At 47.4% G+C, this 19,204-nt stretch overlaps 1 protein-coding gene across 6 annotated transcripts in view; it reads left to right on the top strand.

The window, feature by feature from the left end:
• CHCHD6 (coiled-coil-helix-coiled-coil-helix domain containing 6) overlaps nt 1-19,204 on the top strand; it is a 245,383-nt gene that overhangs the window by 21,431 nt on the left and 204,748 nt on the right. For all 6 annotated transcript variants that reach the window (XM_059387936.1, XM_059387935.1, XM_059387933.1 and 3 more), the window contains exons 3-4: nt 2,234-2,306; nt 4,527-4,671. In XM_059387936.1, the coding sequence (XP_059243919.1) occupies nt 2,234-2,306; nt 4,527-4,671 (218 nt within the window). The remainder of the gene's footprint in view (nt 1-2,233; nt 2,307-4,526; nt 4,672-19,204) is intronic.

Raw genomic sequence — 19,204 nt, 5'->3', positions numbered from 1 at the left:
TAAATGATTGTGAGTTTGAGTTTCTGAATATTGAAGAACAGTCAGCATAAATGGGCTGTCTTGAAGTTGACTGATTTTAAGATATTTTTACTTTTAAAATCAGTGTTTGCTTTCATTTCAGTGATGGAACAAGATTAGAAAAAGAAGTTAAAATTAAATCCTTATGTCACACCATACCTCAAAATAAATGTCAGAGGAAATAAAAGATTTAAATGTATGAATTGAAGCCATAAGAGTACAATAGTAGTACATATAAATACAGTAAGTAGACTTTCTAAGCATTCCACCAACTCCATCAAGAAACCCTAAATTAAGAGAAGTGGGAAATGTAACTCTAAGGAATTAGACAATTTAGAAAAAAAATAAATGAAGAATGAATGATAAACTAGGGAGATCTAACATGACAGATTATTAATAGTCCTGATACAGAGAGTTCTTAGAGATTTTTGACAACTCAATAGAAAATGTGTACGAATGCTTGTAAACATGTGATGACGTTCTCCACGTTGCTAATAGTGAAAGACGTACATAATGAGTGCTTCCGAGGGTCAGGGAAGTGGGAAGGCTCCTAAATGCAAGGTGGGAGCGTGGATTAGTGCCACATTCTCTGCCACAGGTAGAGAATACATTGTGTTTGTAGTTACAAAAAAAGAAAGTTGTATGAAAAGCAGAAGTAATTGTGATAAATTATATCTCAATAAAGCTGTTGTAAGTAAACAAGAATAGGGGCATTATGTCAAAGTCAGAACTGGGCAGTGGTTTACTATTTTTTTTTAGAAGGTTTTATTTTATTTATTTGTCAGAGAGAGCAAGAGTGAGCACAAGCAGGGGGAACAATAGGCAGGGCAGGCAGAGGGAGAAGCAGGCTCCCTACTGAGCAAGGAGCCTGATGTGGGACTCGATCCCAGGGCCCTGGGATCATGACCTGAGCTGAAGGCAGCTGCTTAACTGACTGAGCCACCCAGGCATTCCTGGTTTACTGTTTTTTATTCCCAGTTGAGAACCTGGCATGCTACCAAGGAGCACTTAAGTGTGCCCTCCTTTCTGGGTGGAGCACCACTGTGCCCATCCTCCTGTGAGAGGTGGCCTGAATGCATGAAACATAGGATGATTACTTTCGGAAGTGCCTCCCTAAAGTGTTGAGTGCTGGAGCCTCTGAGTTCAACACACTTGAAAAGGTCTTGGCAGTGGAATAGCAAATCCTCGCATGTTCTCTCACAAAGGCTGGTTCTTCCTCAGTATTTTTATGGAGTCCTAGGTGCGGCTGCTTTAGAAACTTGAGAAGGACCGGGGATGGGGGGGGGGGGACATTCGGCCAAGGCCACAGAAAGTGTTGAGCTTTGGCTGAAATATGGTTTAGGAAGGGCAAAGGTTGTGAGGAGAGGGGAGTAGCAAAACCTTCAGTGTCTCCAAGTGGTGGAGAGACAAGTGGACTGGGTTTGCTTAGAAATTGCCAAGTTGGGGCTCCTGGGTGGCTCAGCGTGTTAAAGCTTCTGCTTTCGGCTCAGGTCATGATCCCAAGGTCCTGGGATTCGAGCCCTCCATTGGGTTCTCTGCTCAGCGGTTCTCTGCCTGCTTCCCTCTCTCTCTCTGTCTGCCTCTCTGCCTTTTTGTGATCTCTGTCAAATAAATAAATAAAATCTTAAAAAAAAAAAAAAAGAAATTGCCAGGTTCATGGCCATTAAAAGGTAGCCCCTACAACAATTTAAGAGCCCAGTAATATTAGAGGTGATGCAAGTCAAGTGATGGATAAAGTGTCATTAATATGAGGTGTTTGCCACATTCAGTGTTAAAAATCTGTAGAATGGGCTCCTAAGGGAAACATTTAAGGAGACCCCCCCCACGCCCCACCCCCACTGCCAAAATGAGACCTTGGAGGCTGTCCTTAGAGCATGAAGCAGAGCAGTGGGTTCCCTCAGCCCTCCCAGGCCTGTGTTAGGAAGATGACCTAGATTCCAAGTCATCATGAAGTGATGGAATGGGAACACCACACTCAAGTGGCCGTGCCTGCTGTCTGCCCCATGCAGAGAGCAGTCCCGGTGCAGAAGGAGGGAGCAGACAGGGCTTCAGGCTGTGCTCCTTTGGACTGGCTGGGTCAACGGTGTGTTCTGTGTCTGTCTGTGGGGCACATCCATCCAGGGGGCTGCACTCCTGAGCCCTTTCCCAGATGACCACCATCCTTCATGGACCGTAGGGTGCTGCTAACTGTCCTTTGCTTCTTGTCTCTTTGCAGACTCCAAACTGCCCAGGTCTGAGTATGGTGGTGGCCGGCAGTCCTCTGGGGTAGAGGAGGATTTCCTCAAGAGGTAATAATCCCAAGTATCCGCTCAGCCCTGGCCCTGTGCTCTGACTGAATGCTCTTTCCTCACCAGATACCCTTCCTTGCCTGAAGGCTTAAGGGTTTATCTCATACATTTTGTCTTACTGAGATTGCGTAAGAATCCTTTAGTCCAGGTGGCACTGGTTCTAATTTAAACCTGAAGAAATACCAAAAGTGGCCTGGAAGGGTTGACTGCTGATGTTCTTAAAAATTTACTTTATTTAAAATTTTTTTTTTACTTTAAAAAATTTTTATTTTCTTTAAATTCAATTAATTAATATATAGTATATTATTGGTTTCAGAGGTAGAGTTTAGTGATTCATCAGTTGCATAAAACACCCAGCACTCATTACAGCACATGCCCTCCTTAATGCCTAACACCTAGTTACCCCATCCCCCCAAAAATTCACTTTAAAAAGCTAGACTAAGTAGCTGAGTGTCTGGACCTTCTGTGTCTATGTATGCATGCTGGCATGTTTTTAGAGATAAGAAGAAAAAGAGCCCTCACAATTCTAACTAGTTACCTAGATGAACTGGCTCCAGAGTGTTGGTGACTTCCCATTGGCATAGGCCACACCCACAGAGAGCTGGCGACACCTCTGAACAGGGACCTGCATCCCACTCCATGAGGCACAGAGGTCCTCAGAATGCAGTGTGCACCCTGATTGTGCCCCGCACTAGTTCTGTGACTCTGGAAATCCACTGCATTTCTCTAGGTCTCTGAGAGGGCATTGCTAGAGTATACTTCCTTGATGGGGGTATTGTCCTGATTAAATATGTTAATACATAGAAAGCACTTAAGCCCAGCGCCTGGGAGAGTTCCCCGAGAATGTTAACTGTAGTTGTCATTGACAGACTTCCTCTCTACCCTTTAGGACACTGGCAGCCTAGGGGGCCCAGTGTCAGCTACAGTTGAGTGGCTCCCTCAATTAGGTCATCTGAGTTGGGTGTGTTCCATAGTCATGGACTGAAGCCCATATTCTAAGAATTTCCCCTCTGATCCTAGGGGGCCTCTCCAAGAATAACTAACCTGAATCTTTTTTTTTTTTTTTAAAGATTTTATTTATTTATTTGAGAAAGAGGCAGTGGGAGAGAACATGACCGAGGAGAAGGTCAGAGGGAGAAGCAGACTCCCCGTGGAGGTGGGAGCCCGATGCGGTACTCGATCCTGGGACTCCAGGATCATGACCTGAGCCGAAAGCAGTTGTCCAACCAACTGAGCCACCCAGGCATCCCCTGAATCTTTTTTTTAACGTCTAAATATTTAAAAAATGTTCAACTAACACTTGCTAATGAAAGACTTGGGAAATATATAAAATGGAAAAATCACCCATAGATTCTGAATAACCCCTGTTAATATTTTGGAGTTTTTTTCCCCAATATCTTCTTCCCCCTAGTTCAGGATTATTTTTTCGAAGTTAGGTATAATTTTATATCTTGTTATTTTCACATAGTTTTACAATTATTTTCCATTTGTTAACACCTTTATAAACATTTTTATTTCTAAAAGTGTTATTTATTGGTCCTTAATTTTTAGATTCAGGCTACTGACAAATCTAAGAATATATTGGTCTAATGTTGACATACTATACCATTGCACTTTTGTACCATATATTCTTTAACTTGACCTTGATGGTGGACATTTAAGTTGTTTGTGTTCTTCTACACTATAATAAATAACTTTTCTAAGAGCATCTTGGTACTAATAACCTTTTTCTGTCTTTAGGATTATTTTACTAGGCAGAATGCCCAGAAATAGGTCAGAGGGTAGGAATAAATTCAGGATGAAGAGTTCAATGTTCCAAACAAAAGACTGCTGTCATCTAAACTGTTCAGGCTTTCAAGGGGAGGCAGAAGAATGTAGGGCTTCCCACCTCACCTGTCCACTATATAGGAGTGGTTAGCCCAGGATTGAACCTGTGCCCTGAGAATCTCTCATTTGGCATATGGCTGTCTGATTCCTCATCTGATGGTCAGGTTTCCTTCTTTTCCTAATCTGTATTGTCCTGGCTGAGAGAGAGTCACTGTATCCCCTTGCCTTGGGGACTACCGCTGATGCCTGAGCCTCTCCCACTGGCCTAAGAGCTCCCCTGGCCCACAGATCCCCACCCCTGCCAGCTGAAGTAAGTATGCAGAACTTTTCTTGGCTACCTTCTGCCAGTCAGGCCATCTGCATCTGCTTTCCTCCATCTCTCTTCTGGCACAGGTATAAACAGGAGCAGGCCAAGGTCCAGGAAGAGCTATTCCAGGTGGTAACGAGGGAAAGAGAGGCAGCCACAAAGCACAGGAGTGTATCCGTGAAGCGGGGGGAGGGCAGCGTTGACCAGGAGAAGCAGAAGTCAACCCAGCTGGTGAGTACAGAACTTCCTGAGCTGGCCTTTTGTGCTCCAGTGGCTCTGGGAGGCAGATGTTAGGCTCTGAAGCCTGATCTCTCTGAAGCTCTGGGGCCTAGCTCCACCTTTGTGGAAAGGGTGTCTTTCTGGGGGAGCCAAGGGCTTGAGTTCTTATAGCCCTGACTCTGCCACTGACTTGACTTGATTTGCTACCTCTGGCCTGTATTTTCAGTCTCTGGAACACTAGGTTATATAGTGAGGGCTGGATTATTGAGCAGTCCGGTCCTACTCTCTGAAAATTCACAACTGTCAGTGGTATATGTGCCAGGATGATGTGAAGGGAGAGTACTAGGGGCTTGAGGGCATGTAATAATGAGATGGAGAACACAATCTTTCAAAGGTAGGCAGTCTGGGTATGAATCCTAGCTCCCTGCTTGCTATCTTGGCTCCATCCTTCGGTGTCTGTGAGCCTCGGTTGAGGATCATGATGTTTGCACATAGGATTGCCCCAGGGGTAAGGTGAGATAGTAACTGTCCTGGGCTTAGCATGGACCTGGCAGATTATAAAAACTCACTGTTATTGCTGTTATTGTTATTAATGCATTTAATTGATAGGAGACTATTAGGATTCTTTCTGCTGTGAATGAAAGCTTTATGTCATACTCCCAGGAGTCTAGAAATGCCCCAGGCTTGACTAATTTAGCAGCTCACTGGCGTCATCATGGACCACTGTTCTCCTTCTGCTCTGCCATCTTCAATGTGCCAGGCTGTACTCCGGCTAGACATTGCCACAGGTCAACGACAGCTGCCCCCACACCCTGCCAGGTCTTAATGTAAACAGGGACACATGCAGCAGAAGAAGAGAGAACTTTCCCAGAGTCCCTCAGCTGAAGGCCTCTTACATGGCCGTGGTCTGAACAGCACCAGGGGTGCATGGCTTAGCCAGTCCTCCACAGAGGGAACAAGGAGGGCTCTACTGACTAGAGCTGGGGCTCTTTTCTAGTCCCACTGGGGAGAGGGTGGGCATCTAGATAGAAGTAAGGCTGATAGTAATAATTCTCTCCATTCTATTTTTATGTGGGAAGACCCCCACACATCCAAGAAATTCTCTGACACCAAGTGGGTGTCCTCAAGTTCAACTCCATCCTGAGACTCCACAGGGTAAGGACTTAGGGCACAAGACTTCCCTTTCCCCACACTTCAGAATCCGTTCAAGGCCATGTTGTTACCTGTGCTTCTGCCTGACTGGTTGTGAGTCAGAGGTTCCCATGATCCCCTCGTTTGACCGATTTGCTAGAGTGACTCACAGGATTCAGAAACCTTTAACTTACTAAAAGGATTATGAAAGGATTTAACTCAGGAACAACCAGATGAGAGAGAGCCACAGGGTATGCTATGTGGGGAAAGGTGCAGAGCTCCCATGTCCTGTGCCAGTGCACCACTCCCCCAGAACCTCTATGTGCTTGCCTACCTGGAAGCTCTTCAAATCCAGTTGTTTGGGGGTGAAACTGGGGTGAGGCTTCATTACCTAGCCATGACTGATTCAGTCACTGGCACTAGTGGTTGAACTCAACCTTTAGCCCCTCTCCACTCCCTTGACCTCAGGGGTAAGACTGAAGGTTTCAACTCTCTAATCATGTGGTTGGCTCCATTGGTAACTGGTCCTCATCCTTCCCTGTGGTCTGAAAGTCATCTCATTACCATAAAAAAAGGATATCTTTATCTCTGTCATCACTTAGGAAATCCCAAGCGTTTTAGGAGCTCTGTGCCAGTAACAGTAAAGACTAAATATTTAGTTCTTATTATAAATCATGATATCACAGCAAGGAATGGGGGTGGGCAGGATATGGGGTAAGAAGAATGGCTGCCTTAGGTGGGTGGTCTGGTATAATCCGTACTTCACAGAAGGAAGTTGCAGACCACGTGAGTTACTGGACTGTGCCCTGGGTGGTGGCTGGGAGGAAGGCTTCTGCACAGAGGTTAAAAGCTTCGGCAGTTATACAACACATGTTGGTTGAGCTAGGTCCTCTGGGGAGTACGAGCAATACAGGAGCCTCACCCTTGGGAAATTGACACTCCAGTGGGGAAGACAGACTTAAACCAAAATCTTAGAAAAGGCTATATAGGTTTCAGTAGGCATGAAGCCAAGGTAAACACGATGTGCGTAGGAATGCAAAGGCGGTGGTATCAACTGCTGGAGAAAGACATACCTTTGACCTCAGCCTTGAGGGATATGACTGGGGCCCCTCCCACCGAGGGAGCAATTGGGGGGCGATGGGTGGGTATGGAGGAGGTGACCTGACATAGTGAGACAGGTGACTGAGGCATGAAGCCACCTTGTAGAAGACCTTGGACACCTTGCAGACTTGACCCACAAGATAGCCCACTGTGACTGTGAAACCTTGGAAGAGTCCTGGAGACCATACGAACGGCAATGATGTGATCTGACTGGTGTTTCTAGAACCCTGTGGCATCCTGGTGAAGAGTCAGTTGGTGCAAAGAGAAACTGGGGTGAGGATGTGGTTTTAGAGGTGCTGGCAGTTAGTCTTTGTGGGGCAGGTGGTTGTCACCCCTCTGCAGAGAGCCTGACAACCAAGTGGAAAGGACCCTGGTTCTGGAGGTGAAGGGTTAAGCAATACAGCATGAGCAAACCAAGCTGGCCTTCTGGGGAAGGCCTAGCATGGCAAATTGCAGCCTTGGTGTTTCTTCCTTCTCACCTGGAACGTGTTAATTACAATGAAAGGGAATTCACAGCTTCCTCTCTTCCACCTGTGAAGGAGAAGGTTGGATCCTGCCTCCTCAAGACTGTCTGTCCTTGGAGGAGAACCTTTAGAGTCAGAAGGGGACTTAAATGACCTCACTACAGCTGTGTGGGTTTTCTATTTTAACAAAGGGTAACTTTAGAATACAGAAAATCCATCTTTATTTGATTTCCCCCTCCCCAAATTTCTGGATGGATAGTGTTCTTCAGAACCTGAGTTTTTAGGGAATAGTGAAGCAAGTGACTTCCTTCATTTTGGAAATGTTTATTAACTACTTTTCTGGGTGTTCCCATTTTTGACTGTTCAGCATCCATCTCTCCTTGCAGTTGGTGTCCCATTTCCTTTTGGGAATTTTCCTGTCTCTTCTTGTGCATTGTCTTGGTGGGATTGCAATCCCAGTGCCAGGGCCCAAGGGCAGCTAGTCAAATCCTCTCTCTGGGGACTTTCGTTCTGAGTGAGTGAAGAGGCGGGGGTAGCACTGTGCACTGCAGCTGAGGCCTCCTGGTCAGGATCTTCATGCAGTGAGGCCGTATCCCACACCTTCAACATACCCATCCGTTTCAATTCTGGTCCTCTGCCTTCTTGAGGACTGACCTATCTGCTAGTGATCAGATGTCAACTGGAGTTGGTTTCTGTTACTTGGTGCTGCAGCAGATGCAAAGAGATACGTGAACCTGGTTTTGAAGGCTTCAGCTGTCAGTGCGGACAGAGGAGAAGGAAAGCCAGTTCCAGGCCCTCTCTGTAGGTAGCAGGGGCTTGAGGCACTCACCTCGATGCTGAGCCATACTGTAGCCACCCTTTCCCCTTTGGTTGTTGTGGCTGGCAGGGCCTTTTAGCGGAGATGTCAAAACTGTACGTGTGCTTTGGAGGATTTAAATAAAAGGAAAAAGGTGGAGAAAGAACCTGAACAGAAGCATAGGGAATTTTCTTTCCTCATCTGAGCCTTCCATATGTGCAGATTGAAGGAGCCCTAGTGTTTGGATTGCAGCACATTCTCCTGGCCTTGGGGCCGGTTGGTTCCTGGGGCGGACATGGTGTGGTCTCTAGCTCTATGAGCCAGCTGCCTGCTTCTCCTTGGCGCCGCCTCTGTCTGGCCGGTGTCCTCAAGCCCTGCACCCTCACACCTGTAGCCTTGTCTGAAGAACTTTTCCCCGAGTATGCTGAGTGCAGTTTGACATTTAATGTGCTCTTCTGCCCTCTCTTTGACAATATTGATTTTCTAATCCTCTCCTGCATGAGGGAATGATTCAGCTCATTATTGGGAAAAGTTAATAAAGCTAATGACAAGGAAAGGTAATAATTTTTATAACCTACTTCTAGTGCAGTGGTGGGCTGTTTTTTGAGTATGTCACTTGCAGACTGGTAGAACCCCAGATATAATTGGGGTGACGGCCCTTTGTTTCAGTGGAGCCTGTGTTAGTAACGTATGCTTTCCTCTGAGTCGGGCAAGGAAGTTTGAAGTCCCAGATGTTCTAGAGAGAAGTAAGAACAGAGTGGTTTCTGGGGCTGGGTCTTCTGATGGGAAGAGCTTTACTTTAGGGGAGAATGAGATTTATGACCTTGCCTGTTAGGATTCCTGACACATTAGAAATGAGATTGAAGTACGTACACCTGATGGAAAGCAAAAACTTTGATTTTATTTCTTTCTTGGTGAGCAATTCTTCATTCTTTTCTCTCTATATTCTCTGAATGCCTATTATGTTAGGCACTGGGTTCATTTCTTGGTAAATGGAAACAAATGAGAAACAGCTTCTGTTCTTGAGAAGCTCTGTTCATTGGGGGAGGTAAGTATTCTCAGAAGCGACTGGACAGTGTCACAGTCTCAGACCAAAGGGATAGGAAGATAGTCGAGGAGGGAGGAGACCGTGACAACAGCCTCTTCCTGGCAGGGTGGGAAAATCTTCTGAGGGGAGGTGACCCCTAGGCTGGATCTCGAAGACTGAGGAGATGCTCACCAGGTGCAAAAGGCTGAGAAAGTGTCTTTTCTTCTCTCTCTCTCTCTCTCTCTTTTTCAGAAAGGGTGTTTCTGATGAAGGATGCAGCCCAAGCCAAGGCTGAGGGCAGGTTGGGACAAGCCATTTGGCTATGGTCTAGGAGTGTGTAATGTGGCAGGCAGGTGTGGGCCTGGGATGAAATTCTGTAGGTCTGATGGTGATATTTGGGGGAGGGTTTTCTAATGCATTGAAAGAGATGCACAAGAAGAGAGCTTTTCTTCTACTGGACTGTGACCACGGGGAAGGTCTGAAATGGCAGATGAAGAATTGGGAACCAAATCCTGCCACTGGCCAGATGCCATAAATGCTTGTCCACCTGGGTGTGCCTGCCTGATCTTCTTGCACAAGAAGAGTGTTGCACTACTGGGAATTTATCCCCAGAATACAGATGTAGTAAAGAAAAGGGCCATATGCACCCCAATGTTCATAGAAGCAATGTCCACGATAGCCAAACAGTGGAAAGAACTGAGATGTTCTTTAAGAGATGAATGGGTAAAGAAGATGTGGTCTGTGTATACAACGGGATATCACTCGGCCATCAGAAAGGATGAATACCCAACACTTGCATCAATATGGATGGAACTGGAGAAGATTATGTTAAATGAAGTAAGTCAAGCAGAGAAAGACAATCATCACGTGGTTTCACTTCTTTGTGGAACATAAGGAATAGGATGGAGGACATTAGGAGAAGGAAGAGAAAAATGACAAGGAAGAAATCGGGGGGAAGATGAACCATGAGAGACTATGGACTCTGTGGGAAGTAATCTGTGGGTTTTAGAGGGGGAGGGAGTGGGTGTATGGATGAGCCTGGTGATGGGTATTAGGAAGAGCACATATTGCATGGAGCACTGGGTGTTATATACAAACAGTGAATTGTGGAACACTACATCAAAAACTAATGATGGTGACTAACATAATAAAATAAAATAGATAGATAGATAGGAAGAGCGGCTGTCCTGCTCCGCTCTCCAGTCTGCAGGGGAGGTTTGATCTCCCACGCCCTCTTCTCATTGTTCTGGTGCTCCAAGAAGCTGCCACCTTAGCTCTGTGGAGTCTGCAGTCAGGATTTAAGAAAAATGATGGATTAGGAAGGTTTTGAGTTGTAATTTTCTGAAATCCTGAGTGAGATGGGTTACAGCTATAGCCTTTATTCCTAGTTCTCCCCTCCTACATCTTCGTGAGTTTCATTCCTCAGATTATAAGCTCCTCAAGGAGAGAAACTGGGGTCTTCTCAGTAGTGCTCAGTCAATTATAGATGTGCATGGATGGTTAGGGAATCATGGCTAGCTAGAGCTCCAGTGGCTGAAGGGCGTAGACAGGGCCTCCTGCTTTTTGGAGACTGTTTTTTTTTTTTTTTTTAATACATTTTATTTATTTATCTGAGAGAGATATGTAGGGGGAGAGAGAGAGAGAGTGAGTGAGCAGGAACGGGGGAGAGGCAGAGGGAGAGTAGACTCCCTGCAGAGCATAGAGCCCAACTCAGCTTGATTCGAAGACCCTGCGATCACAACCTGAGCCAAAGGATGCTTAACAGACTGAGCAACCCAGGCGCCCCTGGAGACTTCTGTACAGTGTCCTTGTCTGGCTCTTAGAGGCCTCCTTGCTGTGTCTCATTGTGAGTAGGTGGAAGCATGTACCCATGTCAGCCTTCTCTGCATAGCAGTTCACAGGTCTGACCTTTTCAAATAGTAAATCAAAACAAAACAGCCTTTCACTCTGATGACATCTTGGAGTCAGCTAGTTTACATGACTCCTAGTCAGAGACTTCCACACTTGGGGTTTAACTTGTATTGAAGAAGGCAGAGGGGGGGCCTGGTGCCTCAGGCAGGTGGTCAGGAAGTTCTCTACTTGACTTGCAGCTGAGGAGACCTGACACCTGGGGGCAGCTGTTTTGCATGGCTGTTTTAGAGCATTAGTGGCCTGGGGACTCTGGTGGCCTTGTCCTTATGCCTCCTCCAATCTGAGCTACAGAGAGAGATCTTGAATTCCTTTGGAGGTGGATTTGTTAACCTAGATGGCTGGTAAGATTGATAATCTGAAAACAAAATAAAACAGAAGAGTCTGCCATCCATAGACTCTTTCCTTGCTTTCCTAAATCTTGTTGTTTTTTTTTTTTTCTCTCTAGATTACATCAGGGGTTGACAAACTTCCTCTGTAAAGAACCTCAAAGTAAATATTTTAGACTTTGCAGGGCCACATATGGTCTCTGTCACACATTCTTTGCTGTTGTTGTTTTTACAGCTCTAAAAAATGTAAAAACACATTCTTCCTCAGAGGTCATACCAAAAGCAACTGTAGGTTGGATTTGGCGGGTGAGCTGTAGGTTGCTGACCTCTGGACTAGAGAGATTGTAATTGTTTGAGTCTCTCTGAATCACCACATGCCTCAGGCAGCTGGGGGGCAGTGGTTCTGACGGGGAGATCCTGGCTCCTCAGGGGTTTTGATTCTGATGAGAAGTTTCATGGTGCAGCAGTCCCTAATCGCCTCAGTCTTCTGATGGGTAAAATGAAGGCTTTTCTGGGATCAGCCTGGTGGGTGGGTTGGGAAGAGTCATAAACATCCACTTGAACTCCTGATTTTTTTTTTATATTTGGCATTTTTTAGAGTTTCCATTTCTCTGCTGAAATTCCCCAACATTTACACATGCTGTCTACCTTTTCCTGTGGATCCTCTAAACCTATTATAAATTACCTAAAGTCTCTGATAATTCTGACATCTGGGTCATCTCTGAGTTTGGTTCAGTTTATTATTTCCTCTTTCCATATTGGGTCCCATTTTTGTACAGCTTCATGTGCCTTGTAATTTTTTTTTAAGATTTTTATTTATTTGACAGACATAATTTTTTTATTGATACTGGACATCACGTATAGAAGAAAAGTTGAGGCTGAGGAAAATAGTGCTCATGCCCAGAACCGGCCATCTTCTTCTTTTGACAGACCATGAGTGTGGGAGGCTGGGCACATCTAAGTCTGTACTTTAACAGGGTGTGGGCTTTGTTAGTGCATTGGATTCAGACTCTGAGCATTGGACCCAAACCTTCTGTTCAGCAGGACTTGTGATCTGAGCTCTGCAGGGTTTGTCTGGGTTGTCCTGCTTTCCCATCAGGCTTTTGGGAAGCCCCGCTTATCTTGTTCTGGGGGTGCTTCTTTGCACCTACTCCAGCTGCAGGCAGCTCCTGGTGCTGCTCCGTGTCAGGCCTGGAGTACCACAGGCTTCTCTCTATCTTCTGCTTGGCTTTCACATGTCTACTGGCCCCATGCACCTGTGCCTCAGGAGTCCATGAAAGGTGTGTCAGTCACTTCTCCTGTGACCAGGATTTTATTTATTTTTTCTTTTTCTTTCTTTCTTTCTCTTATCAAACTGGGGAACTTTTAATTTTTTTTTATTTTTTAAATTATGTTCAGTACTTTCAAACAGTATAGGTCAGGAAGAAGAGGTTCCTAACTGATGCCACACTTATTTCATGTGTCCACTGTCCCCGTGCAATTGTGCCTCAAAGGCCCATGGAGGGTATCTCAGTCACTTCTGCCCTCTCCCCAGGACTTTCAAGCAATGTAGGTCAGGAGGAAGAGGATCCCAACTGATGCCTCATTTATTTCATGTTTCTGTTTGGTCATCATCATTTTAAGCACACTTCGCACCCCAGGGAAAATGAGAAGGGCAAAGTCAAATGACTAATTTTTCTCCCTCTCTGAATGCCTGGGCCCATATGACTATTGTTGTAGGGGGCCAGTCCTTCCATAGGGTGGGCAGGCTCTCCACAAGGTACAGAGGACATTCCACACAGCTGACTGCCACCATGCCCCATTTGCAGCTGCATTTACTCAAAGAGTAAGGCTGGAAGTGTTCAGTTTCTTAGAGAATCAGAGTAATTGTTTGGAAACGGTACTGAGGCTACCTGGATTCCTACTTTCCTTATTAAGGTCAAAGTAAAAACTACCTGGCCTTGTGGCCATATAGTTGGATAATTTTTAGAGATAGGAAAACTACAGATAGGCTCGATGAAAATGGTTCAGCCATATTTTTAGCTGATTACACACCAAAAAAGGAACCTTGGCCGTATTTCTCATATATTTTTTACAAAGTGGGGGTGGGGGAGGGCATAAAAACCAGTCAGAGACTAAGAACCTGGCACCCAAGTCCAGGAATGGCCCTTAGTGCACCAGCACTGGATCATGATGCTTGTGAGTGGTTGTGAGGATTGACCCATGGAGCCGTTGGCGTGAAATGTCTGGTATCCAGGAGCTCCAGGAATTGGGCACATTGTTATGGCTAGTGAAACTGACGGAACTGTACCCATATGAGCCCATCTCTGGGGTTCCTTCACTATTCTGTGCTGTTTCCTTCCTGGGGCAGAAATGGGGGTAGAGAGGGTTGTGCATTGTTGGGCAAGTTATACCTCATCTATGGACTCTTGACAAGGGGTTGATGTGAACTGATTCCTGGAGCAAATCAGTCCTGGAGAGACAGACTGCAATACTGTGGAGGCAGTGGGGATGGGAGGGTGTTAAAGAAACATCTCGTTTGTGGGCAGATGTCTTGGGGTTTTTCACCTGAGTGGTATGGGTATCAAGGGCCCTCTCATTCAGCCTCGTCCCCGGCAGCACTTTGCTCTTGGTCCATCTCCCTGCCTGACTTCCCCACCTGCTGTGTGTTAGGATCACCCGGGAACTTGTCAGAGAGACCCATAATTGGATCTTAGGCCAAAAACAACTGGACTAGACTCTTTGTTGCTGTGACCCTGAAATCTGTGTTTTGAACAGTGCCCCCCCCCCCCCCCCATGCAGGCCCGAAGCAGGCTCCTGGACTCATGTAGGTAGCCAGGGACCTCACAGTGGTTCTTCCCCTTTTGCTGTTGGGGCCCCTGAGGGAGGTGTTGTATTCCACTGGTGATGTGGCTCCCCGCGGTGCTTGAGGGCAGAGGCTATTTGAAACGCACACCAGGCCCCCATCCCTGATGCAGCTCACTGCCCACATGGGTGCCTTTGTCAAATCTCTTGGCCTCAAAAGAAAGCAGGACCTCTTTGCTGAGGATAGCTAGTAAAGCGCTCTGTCCTAGTACCATGCCCTAGGAAGGGTCAGGCAAGCTGGGTTTGGCGTTGTGGGGGACAGGTGGTAAGAAACTATTGCCAAAGCAGGCAGTGCCAGCTTCAGGACATGAGTGACGTCAGGTGGCACCCGGCAGACTGCCAGCAGTAATGTGCACTGTGTGGGAGAGCTACTTCCTGTGGCAGCAGCCCATGTGATATTTGAGGCATGTGGCAGGAGCAGAAAGAAACCTTCTCCAGACATTTAGACTCCCTCGCCAGCCTGTGCATGGGCGGGCTATGATGGTCTAGTTGCTTCTTAGGTCCCTGGGACATGTGCCCTGAGTGAGCCCAGTAGGCCTGAGGGTTGAAGTCTAGGCATTGCCCCTGGATGCACTGTGATGGCGTCCTTGGGCTGGAAAAGCCCTATTGTTCCCTTAGCAGTTTGACACGTTTTGAACGACCAGGAAGATGGCGGTTACCCTGGCAGTGGGGAGTTGGAGGACTAGGGTGAGAGCATGTGTGGTGAGGTGGGATTGAGAGGAGCCAAAGGGACTGGGGTAGTAGGGGGGCTTGTCCAGACAGCGTCACCACGGTGGTACCAGCGGAGCAAAGGGATGGTGAATAGCCATCTCTGGTTCTTTGGATCTTAGTAGAAGGTGGAAGACATGTGGACTCCTTCTCTTTAAAGAAAGCTGTTGCTCTATGGACTTCTCAGGTGAATGAAGGGATTTCAGAATCTGTTTCAGAATGGCCCTCCTGTGGGAAGGGAGATCCCAACACTTGGGATGGTGAAAGATGTGCATTTAGCCCTCTTATTTAAGAAGTTGGAATTCCAAGTGGGTTTCACAGCCTGGGTTGATTAGGATTTTGTGCAGCTTCCTCCCTTTCACCGCCTCACGGATCTGCAGATGCCTTTAGTTTTCCCTTCCTGGCTCTGGTGTGTAGCTCAGGTGACCTCTGCTGTGTGCTGACAGAAGCTGGAAATCCTCATTAGCTGCTAACTTTGTTAGGCAAATGGCTGATTGCGGTTCCATTCCTGGTGTCATTGCTTCTAATTAGCAGATCGCACGTCTACGAAAATGTCTCTTAGCACCAGGGATGAGCTAAAGAGGCTGACAGCTGGGGCTGGGATCTGGAGAGAATTGTGAAAGAAGCTTTTTCTCTTAAGCCTCTTGAGGGACTCTGCTGACGACCTTAGCCAGGCTCCTTGGCCTCTGTGTGCCTGATGGGTCTCAAGGGGCCTGAGCTGCAGACTTTCTTGGAAAAATCCAGCAGCAGGGTGGGGAGGTGGTAGTGACCTGGGCCATCTTGACAGGCATCACAGCAGCAGGTGGCATCTTACTGGCCTACTGCTTTGTGTCTTGTGAGAAGCCCGGGGCCTGGCTAAGAGTTTAGGGCTTTTTATATTTTGAGAAGGTCTTGTGCACCGTGAGTTAGCCTAAAATTATAGGGAAACCTGACTTGAGAACTGGGGCTGGAACCAGATAGTGTGTGCTGGCCATCCTGGCCTCTGAGAGGATGCAGGCCATCAGGGACAGTGGTGCTCAGTAGCGGCACCTGCTGTCTGTGTCTGCTCTGTACCCATCCCAGTCCTCTTCTAGAAGCAGTGCCCGCCACCCTTGCCACTCGCTTTGTGCCTGTGGATTGAGTGGAACTGGCCCTACAGCCCTAATTGATCTTGGCAGCAGTATGTTTTCTTTTTCTGTCCTGCTTGAGTGAAAATTGGGCTGGTGCCCACCCATTTCCATGCATGCCTCTAGGATGCCAGCAGGGCTGTGGAGAGGGGAGGGTCATGGTTTATTTTAAGTCAACTTATGTGGTTTATTCACATAGTCTTTGGGGGAGCTACCATTCTGCCTTTTCCTTTTTCTGAAAAAAATGTTTTAGATTTGTCAATTAAGCAGATTGTGTTTGCCCCCTTGGATAGAGACCACTGCTGGCTACTGACAGGGTAAAGAGTGGAAAGGGATTATTTGACTGACAAACATCACCAAGTGGGATGGGAGAAAAGTCTCAGACATTTTCCCCTTACCTCTGTGTCCACTTAGTGGCTGAGTGAGGTCCCTATCTCATGTGTCTGGGCTACAAGATGAGGGCTCTTAGATAGAGCAGCATGTGCACCAATCAGGAACAGCTTGGGCTGTAACAGAAGCCCAGGTGGCAGTGGCTTAAACAGTGGGGGGGGGTGTTTATTTCATGAATAAGAAGTCTGGGAGCAGACAGGTCATGTGGGTCCAGTAGCTCAGTGCATCAGGAGAGATGCATTCACCTCCTTTCCTTTTGAATCACCATTCTCAATGCAGCTCTCCTCATTGCCTCAGAATGGCTACTTTGTCTCCAGACATCTCATTTGTTTTATACCCAGGAGGAGGGAAGGCCCCAAAGCCTTTTCTGAGTCAAGTTTTGCTTTCTGTAAGAGGGACACTCTCTCCAGGGACTCTTACAAACACAGCGGTTTGGCTAAAAGGGAAGCTGAGATAGTAATTTTAGCTGGGGATCTGACCAGTCCCCAAGATCAGGTTTGTTTCAGGGGTTGAATGCCAGTCAGGTGGCAAGTGACATCTTCTCTAGCATGGCAGTGTAGAAGCCCTGCTTCTGGACTTGTGAGACCCAGACACAGATTCACCAAGTACTCCCACTGTGATTGTGGACACCTTCTGTAACTCCACAAGCCTGTTTCCTTGCATGTAAACAGGCAAGCATCTCGAGTTGTAAGGATGCTTTAGTGACATGGGGGAGGCCAAGCACCCAGCCTCCTTGCTGGAAGGTGGAAGGCAGTCCCTACATTCTTGTCTTTGCATCATGCCAAGTTCGCCCCAGTGCAGGAGAAGAGGAGTTCAGCAGGTGATGAATCTAAGGGTAGAAGTGGGGTCTGACCCCACCGTGGTGGAGACAGGTTGCTGTAGAGAGCAGGTGTAATGGCGGTCTCCAGGTGCTGCCTTTCCTCTCAACCTGGACTCCTTCATTCTAAAACAGACCTTCCCAATTGTCTCCAGCCTCCCAAGGTTTGTCTGAGTTTCCCTGCCTGTCCTCTCCTGGTGGGTGTTCTCACCGATGCCCAGACTGGAGTGTTTCCATGCGCCCTGGGCACTTGTGAGGCTGAGGGGAGGGGCCCACTTGCAGGCATTCTGGGTGGAGCCAGTGTACCCACACTCTTGGTGGCACTCCCTCCTGCCTTGCTGAGTTCCTGCAGGCTTTTCCAGAGGCTTCTGGAATCCTGTTTCTCTGCTAGGACTGGGGTAGTTGGGAAGGGCAGCTAAGGGGGAGGCCAAGCAGAGCAGCTGTATGTGCAAGGCCTTTGCCCTGCCACACAGCTCTGGTGCCACTGGGCTGACCGCACTAGGAAGTCCTCTTGGAGGAGGGGGTCTGCCTCTGCTCTTTACTCCCAGCCCCCTAGTAGGCTTGCACAGTGCAGGCACCCTTTCCCCTATGACTCCTCCTGACTCTGCCTACTCTCGTCCCCTTCCCAACACAAAGGACCCTCTGGGGATCTATCTCTTCTTATGTGGTTCTCAGGGCTCACCCCCACCCTGGCGCCTTTCCTGCCTCAATGGTCCCCTCTCCTGCCTCCACCCCTGCACACACATCCCCCCACCCCGCTGTGGGCCGCAGCAGGAAGTGTGGGAGAGCACACAGGGCAGGATCAGCTCAAGAGCTTCTGTTCTTGGGGCTCCCGAGTATCAGACAATGTTGAACATGGGGCCCATTCTTTAGTTGACTGCTTGGACACGATGTCGGCACCTTATCTTCACGCTGACACACACTGGACATTAATAGAAATACATCGCCACGGCACATGTGTGGAATTTCAAGCAGCTGCCCGGGCTGGCGCCTTCGATAGCCTATTGTGTGCTTAACCTCTTCAGAAGAGGTTTTTGATGAGAAATGAGTAAGACTGTTAACTCTCAGCAGCAGGGTATGTGGCAGGTTTTCTTTCTTTCTTCCTTCCTTCCTCCCTCCCTTTCTTCCTCCCTCTCTTTCTTTCTTTCATTCTTTCTTTCTTCTCCTTCTTCTTCTTCTTCTTCTTCTTCTTCTTCTTCTTCTTCTTCTTCCTCTTCCTCTTCCTCTTCCTCTTCTTCTTTTTTTGCTTTTCCCCTTCTTGATTTTCTGCAGTGCTTCCTTAATCTTTGCTCTAGAGGAGTGAACTTTGCCGCCTCAGGACTTTGTATTTAATCCACTGCTGCTTCAGCTGGGCTCTGCTGGCACTGATGGGAGCAGTCTTGGAGGTGGTACAGGGGGGCATAAGGTGGGACCGCAGAGTTTTTCCTGACCCTGGGTTGTTTGGTTCAATTTTCTCCCTTTGGCTCTAGTCCTTGGAGAAGCTCCTTTATGGCTGCATGGGACCACTGGGACAACTGACTTCTTTTCTGAGATGCTCTTAGCTTTTAGAGTCACCCCCCCCCCTTTATTTCATCTCCTTGTTTTTCCTCAAGAGCTGCTGGTAATGCCCCAGTTTTCCTGATTGGCATCTAAAGTCCTGGAGAAGAATGACTCACTCAGAAGCCCTGGGTCTTGCTGTGGCCAGCGTGGTCATTCGGGTTGGCACATAATTGCAGTGGTCTGGAGGTGTTACAAGAGAGACTCTTTTTTTTTAAGATTTTATTTATTTATTTGATAGACAGAGATTACAAGTAAGCAGAGAGGCAGGCAGAGAGAGAGGAGGAAGCAGGTTCCCCGCTGAGCAGAGAGCCCAACGCGGGGCTGGATCCCAGGACCCCGAGACCACAACCCTAGCCGAAGGCAGAGGCTTCAATCTACTGAGCCA

Source organism: Mustela nigripes, chromosome 2 (assembly GCF_022355385.1).
Source record: "Mustela nigripes isolate SB6536 chromosome 2, MUSNIG.SB6536, whole genome shotgun sequence".
In the NCBI taxonomy this organism is placed as follows: Eukaryota; Metazoa; Chordata; class Mammalia; order Carnivora; family Mustelidae; genus Mustela; species Mustela nigripes.
This window is presented reverse-complemented; position numbering and strand designations above follow the sequence as displayed.